General features: G+C 37.1%; 1 protein-coding gene across 3 annotated transcripts; it reads right to left on the bottom strand.

The window, feature by feature from the left end:
- Positions 1–598: 598 nt before the first annotated feature.
- LOC110717602 (protein NPGR2-like) lies at positions 599–16,555 on the bottom strand. 3 transcript variants are annotated; one of them, XM_021896344.1, is made up of 6 exons: positions 16,175–16,545; positions 15,158–15,435; positions 11,610–11,862; positions 2,805–4,030; positions 2,076–2,226; positions 599–1,292 (listed from the first exon to the last, which is right to left on the bottom strand). In XM_021896344.1, the coding sequence occupies exons 2-6, from the start codon at positions 15,416–15,418 to the stop codon at positions 973–975; spliced, it is 2,211 nt and encodes a 736-aa protein (XP_021752036.1). In that variant the 5' UTR covers positions 15,419–15,435; positions 16,175–16,545; the 3' UTR covers positions 599–972. The 3 variants fall into 3 exon arrangements, with proteins under 3 accessions (XP_021752036.1, XP_021752038.1, XP_021752037.1); XM_021896346.1 differs by lacking the exon at positions 599–1,292 and having other exon boundaries at positions 2,181–2,268; positions 16,175–16,554; XM_021896345.1 differs by lacking the exon at positions 599–1,292 and having other exon boundaries at positions 2,200–2,286; positions 16,175–16,555.
- Between the last annotated feature and the right edge of the window lie 1,480 nt (positions 16,556–18,035).

Raw genomic sequence — 18,035 nt, 5'->3', positions numbered from 1 at the left:
CATGCTTTAGCCCACCTCTCGTTATCCTATTAAGAACTAACGCACCTCCAATACATACCAAATCAACGGTGCATTCCTCTCATGGCCCTTATGGAATATGTGGGTTTTCATAATTACCTCCGTGTTTTTTAGTTGACACGCATTCCTTTTTAGGAAGTTTTTTTTAGTTAACACGTTTTCTTTTTGAATAAGTTTTATAATTTGCATTTACTAGTTACCCTACTTGCTTTATCATTCTCTATCACTCTCTCTCTCCTCTCTTTAATATGTGTGCCTAAATTGAACGTGTCAACTAAATAGAAACGGAAGAAGTACAATATTAAAGGTTTTTTATAAAGCATGTTTTGTCACCTTTGTTTTTTTTTTGATTCATTGTCATCTATTGATCTGTATACACCTTAACATATTGAGACACCTTAAAGAGACTTTCTCAATATGCCTTTTATGTCAAGACTTCAACATATATATTTTGTAGGCATTGTAGCCTTTCAAGTTTTTTATTTTTGGACCTATCATTTTGGTCAAAAGTTACCTTAACATCCAAGCGATGAACCTGCTTCACGGACAGCCTTAAACGCTACTATGGATCAGATAAAAATCCTATAAATTTTCTGAAACTTCTATTCAAATTCAAGATCTCATTACCAAATAATAATGATATGATTGCACTAAAGCCAGCCGATAGATATCCTAGGCTATGCATATGAATCAAAATACGATGCATATTTAAAGTACTTGCAAGTTTGCAACCTAGTTCTTATCCATGAAAAGCAAAGAACTAGATTGCAAAATCAAGCAGCAAGATACTAGGGGCAATTGCTATTCAAAACTGTGGTTTATGATAAATTGACTTAAAACTGTGGTCTATCCATCTATGATTCCCTATGTTAGAAAACCTTCCTGGCCCGAGAGCCAGTGAGTTTCCAGCAGAAAATTTTCTATAACAATAAGACCTGTACAACAGGGAAACACCTAACTGAACGGTTCAACAGGAGCAGTTTCTTGAAGAAGAGCAGCAGCCTCAAAACATTCAAGAGCTTCAGTTGTTGCTGCACCTTCAGGTTCGGATCGATGTAGCAACCCAAGAATGTGCCAGGCTGTATGATTAGTCCTGTCAAGACGAATTGCTTGCCTGATAAAGGTTATGGCAATTGGCAGGGTTTGATCTCCGAATTGCACAAGAATTTGAGCCATGGAAATCAAGCTAGGAACATGGTTGGGATCCTGGTCCAGCGCATCCCAAAAAGACTTCTGAGCTTCTTTTTCGAGTCCCTTCGCTAGGTAAAGTAAACCTTGTGCACAATACATTATACACACAAGCATTAGTACTGATGACAAAATCAATCACAAATCTCATTGTGGAGTCAACGACAGGTAAGTACAGAGAAATAATTTTTGAACAACTACATGTTGAACAGCCACAATCACTACTAATGGCTTTGGACCTGGCCCATCTATTCCAGCTGTTATGGAGAACCAATTAGAAGCACTAGCATATGAGGGGGAAGGAGAATAAACTTCTCTAGCTGTGCTTAATGGTACTGGTACACAATACATGTGAAGAAATTGTGGATGAGATGAGGGGGGCAATTTTCGAGCCTGGACCCTAACTTGCAACAACCAACTGCAATCCTTACTAGATGATTAGACTTGTACGACATTGGTCCTTACAGTTCAGACACAAAAAACCTAAATCTATAGCTAATGGCTCCTAGTGCTATAGATTTATGAATGCCACTACTCACATGCCACTCAATGCTAGTTGCTCACTTGCTTAGTCTACCAAGCAGATAACAAGGGATTATGGATTATGGAAAGGGTATCTAAAGTAAGCATGTAAAAGGTCATATTTTCATTATCTGCCAAGCATCCAATGGAAAAAGACAAGGTTTTTGTCTCCAATCAGTCCAACCAGCATGGATATGAACATACAGAAGAGAGGGGCTGGGGAGGAGCTACATCAAAGGAATGGTAAAAATGGCTGCAAAAACTAGATATCAATTCCTCATGTTCTATCAAAACTATCAAAGTGGGCCTGCAAGAGATGTGATGGACTTGAATATAACATCATTTACCTCTGGAATGACATCTAGAAGCAGAATGAGGACATAGTGCCTCTGATTTTGAGAGGCAGATCTCAGCATCTCGCCATTGTGATAGGCTTGTGTACACGTTGGCCAGGTCATGCCATGTCTCCATCTCCAAGATTTTATCTTCCTCCTTCCTCTGTCATCATAATTTGCCATGTATAGTCATCCCACTAGGTACCTTACCAGAGCAGACACTCTATGAAGATATTCAAATAAATGGTTTATCTTATATGCTAAAATTTAATTATGGTGTCTTGTCAAAAAAAAAAAAAAAAAAAAAATGGTGTCAAAACAAAACAAGGAAGCTTAACAAAGAACACATCAAGTACATTCACTTGCAGTTCTTTTGGTACAATCAGTACAAAAATGTCAAGTTCTTATGCTGATTAGATACTCTCTATCATTATCCTTTTGCAGTTTAGAATACTTGTAAAAAATATGAAGGCAAAGAGCACAATAATGGCCAAGTTATAGCTCTTTAATCACAATCCTCATGATTTATGAATTTCTTATTTCAGAGTGATTATCAAATTTGACGATTCACAACTGACAAAATAACAATTTTTTGTTAAAAATATTACGAACCAAGAATAGGGATCTGATATTGTTTGCAATGAATATTCAGAAAATCAATTTGAACTATTGAAGTTAGCCAGAATTGAAAGGAGAACAGTCACTAGGAAATGGATTTAAATAAACAACAGAGAAACATACCTCTATAATCTTTTTCTTGATGCCAAAAGGCCCACTACTTTTCTTCCGAACTTGAAGAACTGCAAGAAGATGAGTATATGTCTGTATGGCAATCTTAGTTTTGCCTTGAGCAATTTCGAGTTTTGCTCTAGTTCTCAATAATTCAGCATGTTCCCACTTCCCAGTTTGTTCCAAAGCAGCATTGACTATAGTTTCTGCATCAATGTAGCGCTTCTGAGCAGAGAGTATACGAGCCAGAAGAACCCATCCTGCAGTACCTGAACTAGCCTCCAGTTTCAGCAACTTTTTTGCATACGAGAGTGCAATATCCAACTTCCGCTGCTCAGCATTTTCTAAGGCAAGCTGATATATGACGTTTGCGTCTGTTTCATTCGTCATTGCTTCAGCAGTTCCCAACAGGTCTAGAGCTTTAGATTGCATCCGTGCTCTTTTGGAGTCAGAAGTAAGCAATTTGGATTGTGCTGATGACAAAACACCTAACAAGCAGGTGGCTTTACAGGACAGTTGTTCACAGTCTCCTTCCAATCTCTTGATCGCTTTTCCAGAATAATTGATCCCTTCTTCAGAGAAATTTGTATCTTTAGCACATATTTTCGAAGCAAGTAATAGTTCATGCGTGCAGTTGTGAATTTCGCGGTCATTAAGAAGATTCCTCAGTAGGTTTAAGCTAACCTTATCTTCTCCTAGTCCATGATAACATAGCGCAAGGCTGCTATAATTCTCCTTCCTGTCAATGGCACCAGCAGGTAATTCTTCTAATTGACGGGCTAGGATGCTTAAATCTCCAGATGTAGATAGCGCAAAGGAAAGATGATCCACGATTGATGGATCCCAGTCAATCCTTCTCTGAAGAAATTTCTTCAGCAAGAGCAAAAGAAGTAGAATTGCCTCTTCTATATTGTCACTAGGAACATATGCCCCTTCCACTTGGAAACAAAGCGTTGGGGGGCTTGCATCAGTACCACTGTACAATAGAAAAATTGCAAATTCTTTTTCAATCCTTGCTTGAGTTCCCATGTCAAGATTCCAATTATAGAGTAATGCATGACGGTATGATGAAATTGCTTTATTGGGGGACAAAGCAAGTTTCCACAACTCAGGTTGCAACTCCACTGTACTATCCAAGGTCTCTTGCATTTTACAGTGGGTGGAAAACCGTCCGTTCAAACCCTCTGGTATCGCAGACTCTACAGTTTCCACAATCACCTGGCATGATTGAGCAGCTTCTGCAGAAAGATGCAGATTACAAAATTAGCCTTTGAAATAATTCTACAATCATGAGCAATTGACTATTAAATTATGCCACGGGGGAAGCCTCACAGGTTTATAATACTATGCTACTCAAAGAACAAGCACACTCACATATTGCTACTTTGAATCTATCAGAATCATGCATGTAGGACCTAGTGAAGTTATCTCATGCTTAGCTGAAGTCTTAACCACATGATCATACTGAGAAACAAACTCTGAGCAATGTGAAAGAGCTTCACACTGATTCTGATGCGCATGTTGTGGTGGAAATCAGCAGAGTAAAAGGCAGTCAAATTCGTTAGAATACAAGAGCTACAGTAAGTCTGTAAAATGGATACATTGGGGATAATCCTGAGCCAATTATGTTCTATTGGCATATACTCCCTTCATCTTGATTTAAGATGAAATTTCCCATTTTATAACGTCCCAAAATTAATTTAACATCTGGTCTTAACAAATCTTTTACTCTACTCTTTTTCCAATGTTAAAGCTGGGTCTCACACCCACTTACTTATTTTTCTCTACTTTTTCACTCTCCTTAATCTCCGTGCAAAAGGTAGATGTTAGCTTAAAAATGGGATGGAGGATAAGTCTGATCTCTTGCTCCAAGTTTTACATTGTTAGGACTATGGTCAATGTTGATAAGTATTAGGTGACTCGTACTTCGTAGCTTTGTCCGCCCGATCGGGCGGACATTGCCCGGTCTGACCGGGCGGTGGGGGTTGGATACGTTGAAGCATTCGTATGGAGTTTTCTTCTCGCGCCCGATCGGGCAGACCTTGCCCGGTCTGACCGGGCGGAGAAGGAAAAATGCGGAGACGCGGATTTTACGATTTAAAGTTATCTTTTATGTTATCTTTTTGCCCAAGTATCTTTTATTTTAGGGATTAATATAAAACCTCCCTAATATTAGTATAAGGGTTAAGAGAGAGAGAGTGAGAGCCGTTCTTGAGAAATACAAGAATCATCTTTGTAATCTTTGCAGTTTATAGTGAAATCATTCGATCTCGGTGCCCGTGGACGTAGCTATCACATCGATAGTGAACCACGTAAATTCTTGGTGTTGTTCTTATTGTTTGCATTGAATTTCTTTATTGTTTTCTTGTTTGTTTTCGACCTTTGCTTCCGCTGTCGCACAACAATTGGTATCAAGAGCTCAGGTTCAATCCTTGGAGAGTTTCTTGAAGATAACAATGGCAGGAGATTCAACAATAAGAATTGAGAAGTTTACCGGGAAAAATAGTTTCGGGCTATGGCAAATTAAGATGAAGGCTCTGTTAAAACAACAGCAGATATGGCGTCCGTTGGCTCCAAAGAGTACTACTTCGGAGTCAGAAGATGGACCGACTGACCCGCAGTTAGAAGTTATGGAAGAGAAGGCACACTCTACCATATTACTTAGTCTTGATGATCAAATCATCACGGAGGTGGCTGATCAGGAAACGGCGGCTGGATTGTGGCTGAAGCTGGAGTCATTGTATATGACTAAGTCGTTGACCAACAAATTATTACTGAAACAGCGGTTGTTTAGCCTCCGGATGCAGTCAGGTACTTCCTTACGGGAACATCTAGAAAAACTTAACTCTATTTTGCTTGATTTACGTAATTTAGATGTTAAAATTGATGATGAGGATGCTGCGTTGATTTTACTTGTATCTCTACCGTCTAGCTTTGAGAATTTTGTAGAGTCTTTTGTTGTTGGTAAGGATTCTATAACCTTAGAAGAAGTGAAGGCAGCACTTCATACTAGGGAACTCAGAATGAAAGCTACGAGTGATAATGGGGATAATGGTAGTGGGTTGTTTGTTAAGTCCGGAAAGTCTAAAAAGAATAAGGGGTTTAACAAGGGGAACAATGCTGGGTCGGGTGCTGGAAACGGCAAGGATGGATCTAGTAAAACTACTACTAAAACATGTTATTACTGTAAAGAACCGGGTCACTTTAGGAATAATTGTCCGGTGAGGAAAAACAAGTCCCAGGCTGCTGTAGTTGAAGAGAAACCGAATGAGAGCTATAATTCAGAGGAAGATTTAGCATTAGTCAGTTCTGCTAGGTCTGATGATTTATCTGATAACTGGGTTCTAGATTCGGGGTGTTCGTTCCATATGTGTCCACGTCGAGATTGGTTTGATACATATGAACCTCGCAATGGGGGTATGGTTATAGTCGGTAACAATGCTCCATGTAAGGTCACAGGTATTGGTTCCATGAGGTTGAGGACTGTTGATGGGCGGAGGTTAACTTTGACTAATGTACGGCATGTTCCTGCTTTAGGAAAGAATCTGATTTCATTGGGTACCCTGGATGACTTGGGGTACAATGGTGTGTTTTCAGATGGGGAGTTGTGTATTTTCAGAGGTTCTGAGTTGGTACTTAAGGGTATCAAAAGGAACACCCTCTATGTTTTTGAGGGTGTTACACTGCCTAGTTCTGCGGTTTGCGCATCTGTATCTCACCAGGAGATGACTAAGATTTGGCACATGAGGCTTGGTCATATGGGGGAGAAGGGGATGCAGCTATTGTCCAAGAGGGGTCTTCTATCCGGGGTCAAGGTTGCCAACCTTGAATTTTGTGAGCATTGTGTGTTTGGTAAGAAACACAGGTCAAAGTTCAGCAAGGGTGCTCACATTACTGATGCAGTGCTCGATTACATCCATTCAGATTGCTGGGGTCCATCTAGAGTTGAAGGTATGGGAGGTTACCACTATTTTGTGTCATTTGTTGATGACAAGTCCCGATACACATGGCTTAGGTTGCTTAAGTCAAAGGATGAGGCCTTCAAAGTTTTCAAGCAATGGAAAGCTTTGGTGGAAAATCGACAAGGAAGGAAGATCAAGAAGCTACGAACGGACAATGGGCTAGAGTTTTGCAAAGACGAGTTTAATCAGTTTTGTGCAGATGAGGGTATAGGTCGGCATCATACTGTCAGGAAGACACCACAGCAGAACGGTGTAGCAGAACGGGTTAATCAGACACTGCTAGAGAGAGTTCGATGCATGCTCTCTAATGCAGGGCTTGGGAGGAGGTACTGGAGTGAAGCTGTGTTAACAGCTTGTTATGTCATTAATAGGGGTCCTCATTCTGGAATTGATTCCAAAATTCCGTTTGAGATCTGGAGTGGTAAGTTGCCTAATTTTTCGAATTTGAAGATTTTTGGTTGTGTTGCTTATTATCATGTTATTGAGGGTAAGCTGGATCCACGAGCCAAGAAGGGGTGTTTTGTTGGGTACGGGGATGGTGTGAAGGGGTTTAGAATTTTTTCACCTTCGGAGGGTCGGGTCATTCTTAGTAGGGATGTTACTTTCGATGAAAACACCATGTATTCAATTAAAAATGCAGAGATTTCAGATTTGAGAAGGGAAGGAGACAATTTATTACAGACAGATGGGGTACTTGAGGTACATCAGTCTACCATTGCTGATTTACCTCGGGTACAATATATTGATGATGATGCTGATGTTCCAGTGCCGGGTACTCCTGAACCTGAGATTACTCCTACTCATTCTAACTCTGGGGATGAGGTGGAGCAATCTAATCAGGGGTCATCTAGTCAACCTGACACCATTCTTGAGATGCCTAAACGAGTTATCAAGAAGCCTGTTAGATTGATTGAAGAGATGGAGGGAAGAAATTGCTGTGTTGATGCGATGACAGGTTATGCATTGAGTGTAGCTGATGATGTAGAGTCATTTGAACCTGCCACATATAAACAAGCAATTAGTTGTAGTGAGTCTGCGCAATGGCTTGCCGCAATGGGTGAAGAGATGCAGTCTCTTTACAAGAACAGAGTGTGGGAACTGGTAAAGGTACCGGAAGGGAGGAAGCTTGTGGGTTGTAAATGGATTTACAAGAAGAAAGAAGGGTTGTCGGAAACTGAGCAAATACGTTTTAAGGCTAGGCTAGTTGCTAAGGGGTTCAGTCAGGTAGAAGGGGTTGATTTTGTTGAGATATTCTCACCTGTGGTTCGACATACTTCTATCCGTGTGTTATTGTCAATTGTAGCACATTTTGATCTTGAGCTGGAGCAGTTGGATGTTAAAACGGCTTTCCTTCATGGCGATTTGGAGGAGGAGATTCTGATGAAGCAGCCCGAAGGATTCGAAGTTCCTGGAAAGGAACACTATGCCTGCAGATTGCTAAAGTCATTGTATGGACTTAAGCAATCCCCCCGACAGTGGTACAAAAGGTTTGATTCTTTTATGGTTTCACAAGGTTTTGACAGGAATTCATATGATTGCTGTGTGTATCATAGTAAGCTGGATAATGGTTCCATGATTTATCTTTTGTTATATGTTGATGACATGTTGGTTGCCACAAAGAATAAATCTGATATTGCTAGATTAAAGGAGATGCTTAACTCGGAGTTTGACATGAAAGACTTGGGTGCAGCTAGGAAGATTTTGGGTATGGAGATCTACAGGGATCGGGCTAGAGGTAAGCTTTTCTTGACTCAGAAAAGCTACATTGAAAAGATTTTGTCTCGTTTTGGGATGGAAAAATCGAAGCCTATAAGTACGCCAACTACTGTTAGTTGTAAGTTGTCTTTGTCTATGTCACCTCAATCAGAGGAGGAGTTGTCTTATATGTCTAGAGTTCCATATGCAAACGCGGTTGGTTGTTTGATGTATGCTATGGTCTGTACTAGGCCGGATATTGCGCATGCTGTTAGTGTTGTAAGCAGGTTTATGGCTCGACCTGGGAGGGAACACTGGCAAGGGGTGAAAAGGATTTTTCGCTACCTGAGAGGGACAACTGATATTGGTCTTGTGTACGGGAATGGTAGGGAATGCTTGGTCACTGGGTACAGTGATTCTGATTATGCAGCTGATGTGGATACCAGGAGGTCTGTGACTGGTTATGTGTTCACTTTGGGTGGTTCTGTGGTTAGTTGGAAGTCTACATTGCAGTCATCAGTTACGTTGTCAACTACTGAAGCTGAGTATATGGCTTTAACTTCTGCAGCTAAGGAGTCTATTTGGCTCAAAGGCCTAGTAGGTGAACTGGGTATTGCACAGGATTTTGCTACAGTGTATTGTGATAGTCTAAGTGCGATTTGCTTAGCTAAAGATCAAGTACACCATGATCGGACGAAGCACATTGATGTCAGGTATCATTTCTTGCGTACTGACAAGAGGATTAAGGTGAAGAAGATTGGGACTGCTGACAACCCGGCTGATTTCTTCACTAAGCCTGTTCCGTTTAGCAAGTTTAAACATTGCTTAGACTTGCTAAATATTGATTACTACGTGATGTAGTAGGCCCTGAGGGGCGAAGTTGGGGAGCTCCTGGTGTAGGTGTGTTGGCCTTAAGGTGGAGCTTGCCCGGGGCTTGTGATGCAGGTGGAGCATTATGAGTTGTTATACTTGGAGACGAGTATGTGATGGGTCTTGGTTGAAGACTTATCGGGATGTATGGCTTATGCATGAGTCTTGCATCGGGTTTGGCTTGAGATGTTTTTCCACTATGTCTTGATGGGGTCGTTTGCTGACTACGAGTTCTCGTCAAGGTGGAGATTGTTGATAAGTATTAGGTGACTCGTACTTCGTAGCTTTGTCCGCCCGATCGGGCGGACATTGCCCGGTCTGACCGGGCGGTGGGGGTTGGATACGTTGAAGCATTCGTATGGAGTTTTCTTCTCGCGCCCGATCGGGCAGACCTTGCCCGGTCTGACCGGGCGGAGAAGGAAAAATGCGGAGACGCGGATTTTACGATTTAAAGTTATCTTTTATGTTATCTTTTTGCCCAAGTATCTTTTATTTTAGGGATTAATATAAAACCTCCCTAATATTAGTATAAGGGTTAAGAGAGAGAGAGTGAGAGCCGTTCTTGAGAAATACAAGAATCATCTTTGTAATCTTTGCAGTTTATAGTGAAATCATTCGATCTCGGTGCCCGTGGACGTAGCTATCACATCGATAGTGAACCACGTAAATTCTTGGTGTTGTTCTTATTGTTTGCATTGAATTTCTTTATTGTTTTCTTGTTTGTTTTCGACCTTTGCTTCCGCTGTCGCACAACAGTCAATTTGACCATGGATATACTCAAGTTTTTTAACTTCACAACATTTGATTCATGCTACTTGATCTTTTCTTTCTTTGAGTTTCTTAAGAGCATTGTTATTCATGGACTATTAGTAGTTCATGACATGAGATTACGAAAAAACACAAGTTCATGGATCTCATCCATGAAAAGATATTTTGTATGGCATGACAGAGTCAAAAATATGATTTGTATGAAATAACTCATGCCTAGGGTCATGTGTATGTGGGATTGTCATCAACCAACCCAAGCACGGCACATAGCATTAGATATTAGCCCATTACACTATTATTTTAGGGGTTTTTTTTGTCCAAAAACAAATAAATAAAGAAAAAAATTACCAATAGTCATAAATTTTTGAGGCTTCAAATAAATACCCATATCGGTATATTTGGGAAAAATATGTTAAGAATTTGAGTGAAAATGGAATGAGGGTAATTGTCTAATTGGGAAAGAGTAGGAAGGACAGTGATGACAAAAAATCTATGTCACAAATAAGGGTGAATTTAGGTGGGAAAAAAATTTGCCACGGCAAGAATGATGTGGAGGATTGAGAAAGGGGTATAAAGAGAGCCATGAACAATTTTTTTAGGTTAATGGTTGTGCATACTCTAAGTGAGATGTTTAGGATAGTTTAATCAAATAATATGGCAATTGAGTATTTATATGGACTAACTTAACCCAAAATGTATGCAATGTAAATTCTATAGATCCTAATTTAGGTGCAAAGAACTATTCGTCATATCCAGCATCCTGAATCCTGATCCAGATCAATTCAAATCATTACTGAAGCATACCTGCATACCCATATGAGAGCAGTGGAACATTTAAGGTAATTATCCATCAAAAAACCTGTTCAACCTAATAAACTTATTTTAGGAAAAACAATTGCAAAAAAGGGCTGATAAGTTTCAAAAAGTTCGCATACGTTCCAAACTTCCAATAAAGGCTACCCAAGCACATTTCACAACTACAATGTATTCAGATAAGTTCTTATAAGTGGATTTCAGGAGAAAATAACACACTAGACCTCATAACAAGCATATCCTCTTTCCTAATGTACTGCCTATCATATGAACATAAATCTTATTGTTCACGTCCATAATCAACCTCTAAAATTTAGGATGCATCCAAGGTTCCACCTTACCCTCATGCTTTACCATTGAGTTGCTTAAATTGTATCCTTAACATTTCTGTCCTAAGTCCCTCTTTTCTCAGCAATGTTACATCTAGACGCCAACAAGGTAAAAAATCCAATAGATACCAGACCATAAAAAAAATTCAAACTTTCCACAATCACTTCGAACCTAATGTACCATCCCCAACCCATCAATCAAAAACTCCATAAGACATGAGACTTCCCTACAACAACCAAGCAAGAAAAAGGCCAACAGAGTGCCAAGACAGATTTCTTACATATGAATTATGAACATGTTGATCACAACAAACTAGCATGTGTAGTCCAAGATCATAAACGTAAGTATGAGAAATAAGAAGAAAATAAATTAAAAGTACCTTCAAACCTTTCAAGGGCCTGCAATGACTTTGCTTTGAGAAAAATTGCTTCAATAAGGATACTAACAGCATGCATTGACATGGGCAGCACTACATCACTCTGTGAATCCCGTTTTTGCAGATCACATCTCCCGGCTAATGAAACTTTGATATTAGGCATAACTGCATCAATGTCAATACCTTCAAAAACGCGAAGTGCTGCTGCTATGTTTCCCTTCTGGTACTCAAGCCTTCCTAACAAAGCTCTGGCTTCCTGTACATTGTAGCAGCACTCATGAGACCTTGCAGCAATTTTGTTTTCCAAGTTTAATAAAAGCCCAATGTAGAAAATTAGTATTTCAATGAGGTATTTAAAGATAGTAGAAAATTTCTGATTTTTTTTACAAAAAAAAACTCTGTAATTCAGCTCCAATCTTGAGATGGTGTGCATAAAGATGATTTTCTTTCCTTCCTTCCAAGATTTAGTTTACTCTCTTTCTTTTTTTAATAGAAATGAATAGAACTATTTCGAAAAAAAAAAATGTGGGAAGGAAGGAAAGTGATCTAATTCTGCAACCAACAAGTACCAACCAGGTCTCAAGTTGGTCGCTACAGCAACCCAACCAGAACTCGGTCGATATATGGAAATTTCTTCTATTAATACAATGAGGATTTCTTTCTATTAATACACACTTCCTTGAAAGCTTTTTCGGAAAAATATGATTATACCATAAGTCAAAGTGTTATTGTCGTAATAACTCCAGATGGAGGACTGCTGCTTTTGTGCCATTGCGCAAGGAGGGGCATAGAGGAAAAACGGTTCAGGTAACTTTAACATATGATGGGTGTGTGCAATAAGATAGCCCAAGTCCACCCATATACCACTAACTCGCTAAGAATCACCCCATGTTAGTCCGATTATATACCACTAAGCATCACCCCATTGTTCATATTGCATAAAAAATGAAGTCTCACCATCCATCATTTATAAGACTTGTTCTCATGGAAAAACTACAACACCATGGTCACAAGTTGCAACAATTCACTATTTTCACCCAGATGTGGGTCAATTGATAGTTCCTGCTTCACAGTATTTAATCAACAATAAAGACTCGATGATTAGAATAATTCAGATTTATTAGTCCTTCAAAACGGAAACCATTGACTTTAATGTTTCTTGATTTTCACTATTCAAGACTTATGCTCTAAAAAAAGAAGCATTATGGTTGTCAATTAATCTGCTTTCCCTCCGCAAAAAGAAATGGAGAGAAGAAGTGAAAAAAAATATCCTAGCAACTGGATTTGGCTGCAGTTGGGTGCATGGGAAACACCATATAAGCAACCCGATATGCCATCACGAGGAGCTTAGGAGTAGGGGAACAGAAAGATTAGGATATCCAAGAATAAATGGTGATTATGTAGCCTTTACCTTTTTTTTCCAATAACAAGAGCATCCTACCTCCAATACATTCTAACAAATGGCTTTTATGGCATTTCTCACTCTAAGCTTACATCGAAAAAGCAATGTATCTAAAAATGTAATCTCTTGTTTCCAATAGCTACATATACATCTTGTTCATACGGCTTTACAATCTTTAAATGGCTTCTTTTTTTTTTCTTTTTTTTTTTTTTTTTTAACTCACTTACAGACCCTCTCAAAGATCTCCAAGACTGTCATCAAATTAAGATTCTCTGATTGATGTAGAATCTTTTAGATTCATTACTGCTGCAGCCAAAGTTAACTATATAGCACTAAACTGAATTTCAGTCCCTAATTATCTCGAGAGTCCCTATTTATCAAGGCTGATTCATTAGTATCATTATGCATAATTTATCTAAATTCTATTTCAACCAAACTTAAAAAAATCATTCAAGTAGCAACAATTATACAAGCATCGGAGCATTAACAGAACTTCCCACCCAATCTAACGATCACAGATAACACTCTAGAAATGAAATACCTAAACTAGTAAATTACATATTTTCAACATAAGCATGCCAAACAGTCATCTGCATATTAGATAAAGTGTTCCTAAGACTTTAACCATAGGTACTTTCAGCACTGGCAAGAGCACACAATTCTGTCATAAATTGCGAAGTGCTGCATTCTGACATGTGAAAGAACTCGTATGACATGAAACTTTACGCAAGAGCTCAGTAGCCAACCACGAAACAAGGGGATTTTCTATAATTTTGAAGATAACTTACAGCAAAGTAAGCTAAACTCTTTACATTAAAGTAAGCTGAAGTTTGAAAGAACGGGCAGAAAAGGACTCCCTTTATAGCAATAGGCTACGGCCACATTGTAAGCAATTAACTATATTTACTTTTATTACTCCTAGAGCGAGGGGCAAGGAGAGGAGCAGGAGTCAAGTTACCAATGGGTTGAATTTTTACTTGTAAGCCTCAACACGTAATGCAAGAATAAAGATATTCCAAGGACTAAAAACAGCAAATTAATTGGACTCATTTCAAGAACGTACTGCTTCTTCAACCAATTTATTCTTACTCTTTATGAACATTTCTAGCTTAGATTCAGGTTGAGAAGTTTCATACTTAATTAGCATTCCAAAAAACGGTCTTTTGTGTTATAAAAGCTGAGATTACATATGTTTGGACAGCCAGCCTAATTATTATTCATCAAACAATAAGTGATATTAAAAGTTCTTCGAAAGATACAATTTGACCTTTTACGTGGTTATAAAGGTCTACCTTCTTCCTTGATCTTTCTCTTTAAGAACTACAATGCTATATCACTTGTGTAGAATTATCCACATATGCAAGATTAGTTTCATATAGAAATTAGAGACTCTGACCTTCTTATTCACAGTTGCATGCATAATAAGTTTAGATGAAACCATACAGACTACAACACCATCAGGTCAAATGACTCCAGTAAAAAAGAAGAGTGATATAATAACTAATTAATCATACCATAATCATAATCTAACTTTAAAGAGTGAGTTTTTAGCAAATCAGGAAACAGAGAAACCATATCAAAATCTAGAAAACTTGAACTTAAATAATTAGCTTAACTGAACAAAAACGGATAATGTATCAAATACAGTTTAGCAATGCATAAGCTGAATCAGGTATAATCTATCAATTAAAACCTCTTAGATTCCATCATTCTCCCAAAATAATTACGAAATAATTAAATAAATCATCAATTAAAACCTAATTCAATAGACTCTGACCTTCTTATTCACAGTTGCATGCATAATAAGTTTAGATGAAACCATACAGGCTACAACACCATCAGGTCAAATGACTCCAGTAAAAAAGAAGAGTGATATAATAACTAATTAATCATACCATAATCATAATCTAACTTTAAAGAGTGAGTTTTTAGCAAATCAGGAAACAGAGAAACCATATCAAAATTTAGAAAACTTGAACTTAAATAATTAGCTTAACTGAACAAAAACGGATAATGTATCAAATACAGTTTAGCAATGCATAAGCTGAATTAGGTATAATCTATCAATTAAAACCTCTTAGATTCCATCATTCCCCCAAAATAATTACAAATAAATGATTTGATACTTAGAAGAGCATTGATAAACTACCTCATAGTTCAAGTAACCACTTGCACGAAGAGATAATTCAGCTTCTTCAATAGTGCTCATGTTCGTCTTTGGGACAACCTCCCCAGCTTGACCTGAAAAACCACCACTGGCTGAATAATCCCTGGTAGCTAAGGAAGAATCTGATGATTCAGCTGCTTCATCTTCCCTAACTTGCTTCCCTAAGAAAATGCACTTCATCATCTTCTTCAATCCGCCTTTACCACCGTTACTCCGACTCTTCCTCGAAGGTTTGGCTTTCATATTACACACAAATATTTCTTTTCCACCCCGAATACACAAAAGATGTCAGATGAAAATATTTAATGATGCTGATAAGTTACCTCTCCTATAAATATACAGAACATAAAGAATTTCTGCAAACTTTGACCATCTACATTGAGATTTTACTAACCTCATAACAGAAAGGCAAACTTATACATAGATGTTAAAATTTCAGCCATCATAAACAATAAAAAATCTGGAGAAAATTACAAAACTGCAAATTTCCACATTTTCCAAGAAATGAACAAAAATTCTTTACATTACATTTTTAATTCCAAAAATCTTAATCTTATATCATAAACCTTGAAAATTGAGCACATTCAAACAAGCTTCAAATTAATCAGAAATCAATCAAATCCAAACCCTAGAAACCCAAGTTCTCCTCCAATTATTAAATTAATAAAAATACAATAATAAATAAAAAATGAATAAAATAAAAACCCACCAAACTGAAAACTCAATTAGCACAAATTAATCACAATGAAAGCAGAATTAAGCTTCAATCACCAACAAAAAGTCCCTTAAACTAAAAACCCAGCATCAAAAACTCAATTAGCACTCATTAATCACAGTAAAATCACATAATTAAGATATCAATTAGCAGGAAAAAGCCCCTAAATACAGTACTAAACAACAATAAAACGCTACATTAAAGCAAACAGTGAACTGTAAAAAGTAGGAATCAAAGTCATAATCATAGGAATAAAAAAGAAAAAAGAAAAGAGAAAAGTATACCTGCTGTTGATTGAGAAAAAGCAAAAAATTGTTAGACCCAGAAAACATTTTAATCTTCTGCAGTATATAAAGCCTCCGAAATGCTAGAATTGGCCTATAATCCACAGACCCACCAACCAAATTGCCTCTTTTCATATTACACCTTTATTATACATGTATAATATATGGTATGAAATCACAATTTAGCAAAAAGAAATCTCTAAAATAGCTAACAAATCAAACTTAGGTATATATTAGAGCAAATAAGATGTTGGATAATGAAAATATATTCTAAAATTATTAATAAAAGTTAAATTAATTTCTGGGTTTCTAAGCATGAGACTGTCAATTGTGAGAGTGTTTTTCATAAATATTTTTATTACAATAATTTTAAGAAGAAGAAGAATGTCCTGAGTCCTGACTCCTGTATTTTTGGGGGTCCACTTTAGTCAAATATGAGTTCTTGGAATTTTATACATGGGTCAACTACGTGCTAATTGACAATGATTTGTTTAATTTTTCGAGTTTCATAATCATTTTTAGTACTTAATTTAATTATGAAAATGATTATCCAATGTGAGATGGGCTTGGAACTTGGGCACTTGGTATTTTGGCAATTGTTGTTATGCGTAGTCTTTTTTGTACAAACAACATTTTTTATGTTGTGAGGCACTTGAAAAAAAAAGTGATGCACTTGAGAAAAAGACATAAATTGTACTTGTAGCAAATGATATATTTTTTGCGAAAATTATAGATGATTTATACAGTGTACTATTACCCTACTTTAACTCTTAGTTAAATATTAATTATTATAGTATGACTTTAAAGTGCCTGTCGAATATGGTTTACTGAAACAAACACTTGTTAGTGTTATGTAATAAAATCTTAATCTTGAAAATAAAACATATGGACTTACGAAGTGTATAACTAGAAATCTAATCAAATAAGAATGTAGAAGGTTTTTCCTCTCCTTTGTTTGAGTTTAATTATGATGATATGATTAATAAAGTAATTTATATATTGAGTTCGTGCTCGTCGCCGTGTGCAATAGGCTGTAAACATATTGGCAACTCTTGTAGCGAGATAAAATTAAATTATACAAGTAGTTGTTTAAAGTGGAGATGAAATACCACAATTAGTTTAGAACATGTTTGTACTTTGTACGAACTCTTTTTTCAGAACGTATACATACCTATTAGAACTTAATTACACATTCATGTATACAAATGGACTTAAACAATTAGAATAGTAGTAGAAGTGTAATAAGTATTGCACAAGCATGGGGCAATAATTTGCACACAAAAAGTCCAAGTAGTATTCACATCAAAAGAAGTAAATAAGAAGTTGGTGAAATCATTAGTACATGTACATGAATTGTACATACATGCATTAATTATATTTATTCATCTTCCTTGGCAATGTGAAGTCATGGATATTGACATACTATGCTTCTTCACTCTGTTTTTGTCACTTTCTTCATATTTTTTTTGTTTTGTTATGATGTGTTTATCTATACAACTTCATATAAAACCCTTATTCTCTTACAACCACAAGCTAGCAAACTAACACAAATCGACAAATGTTACATTTTTCAAGTTGTTTGGATCTTCATCGTTTTTTCTCCTTTGTAATCCTAGTTGGACAAATTTAAATAGTACGGATTGGTACGACAAAAGTAGTATACTACAAAGTAATTTCACTTTGAGGTAGCAAAGGAGTTGTTTAAATTGGAGTAGAATAATTTGTTTTTATATTGAAAAGATATTGTAGTACAATAATATTCTATTATGTTATCTATTTGATGCATTAATCAAACTCAAGAGATATATATCATTATAAAGAAAATGTATTCCTACTTTTATTAAGGGTTGAGAAGAAATAT

This window comes from Chenopodium quinoa, unplaced genomic scaffold (assembly GCF_001683475.1).
Source record: "Chenopodium quinoa cultivar QQ74 unplaced genomic scaffold, ASM168347v1, whole genome shotgun sequence".
Lineage (NCBI taxonomy): Eukaryota > Viridiplantae > Streptophyta > Magnoliopsida > Caryophyllales > Amaranthaceae > Chenopodium > Chenopodium quinoa.
The sequence above is the reverse complement of the archived record's forward strand: the minus strand, read 5'-3'. Positions and strand labels throughout refer to the sequence as shown.

What these genes read in the sequence shown, in the direction of transcription:
- LOC110717602 (XM_021896344.1), bottom strand. Translation starts at nt 15,418, where the DNA reads ATGAAAGCCAAACCTTCGAGGAAGAGTCGGAGTAACGGTGGTAAAGGC. An exon ending in GTGGTTACTTGAACTATGAG is followed by an intron (nt 11,863 to 15,157) that starts GTAGTTTATCAA and finishes TACAATGTACAG; the next exon opens with GAAGCCAGAGCTTTGTTAGG. An exon ending in TCAAGAAAAAGATTATAGAG is followed by an intron (nt 2,227 to 2,804) that starts GTATGTTTCTCT and finishes TTATGATGACAG; the next exon opens with AGGAAGGAGGAAGATAAAAT.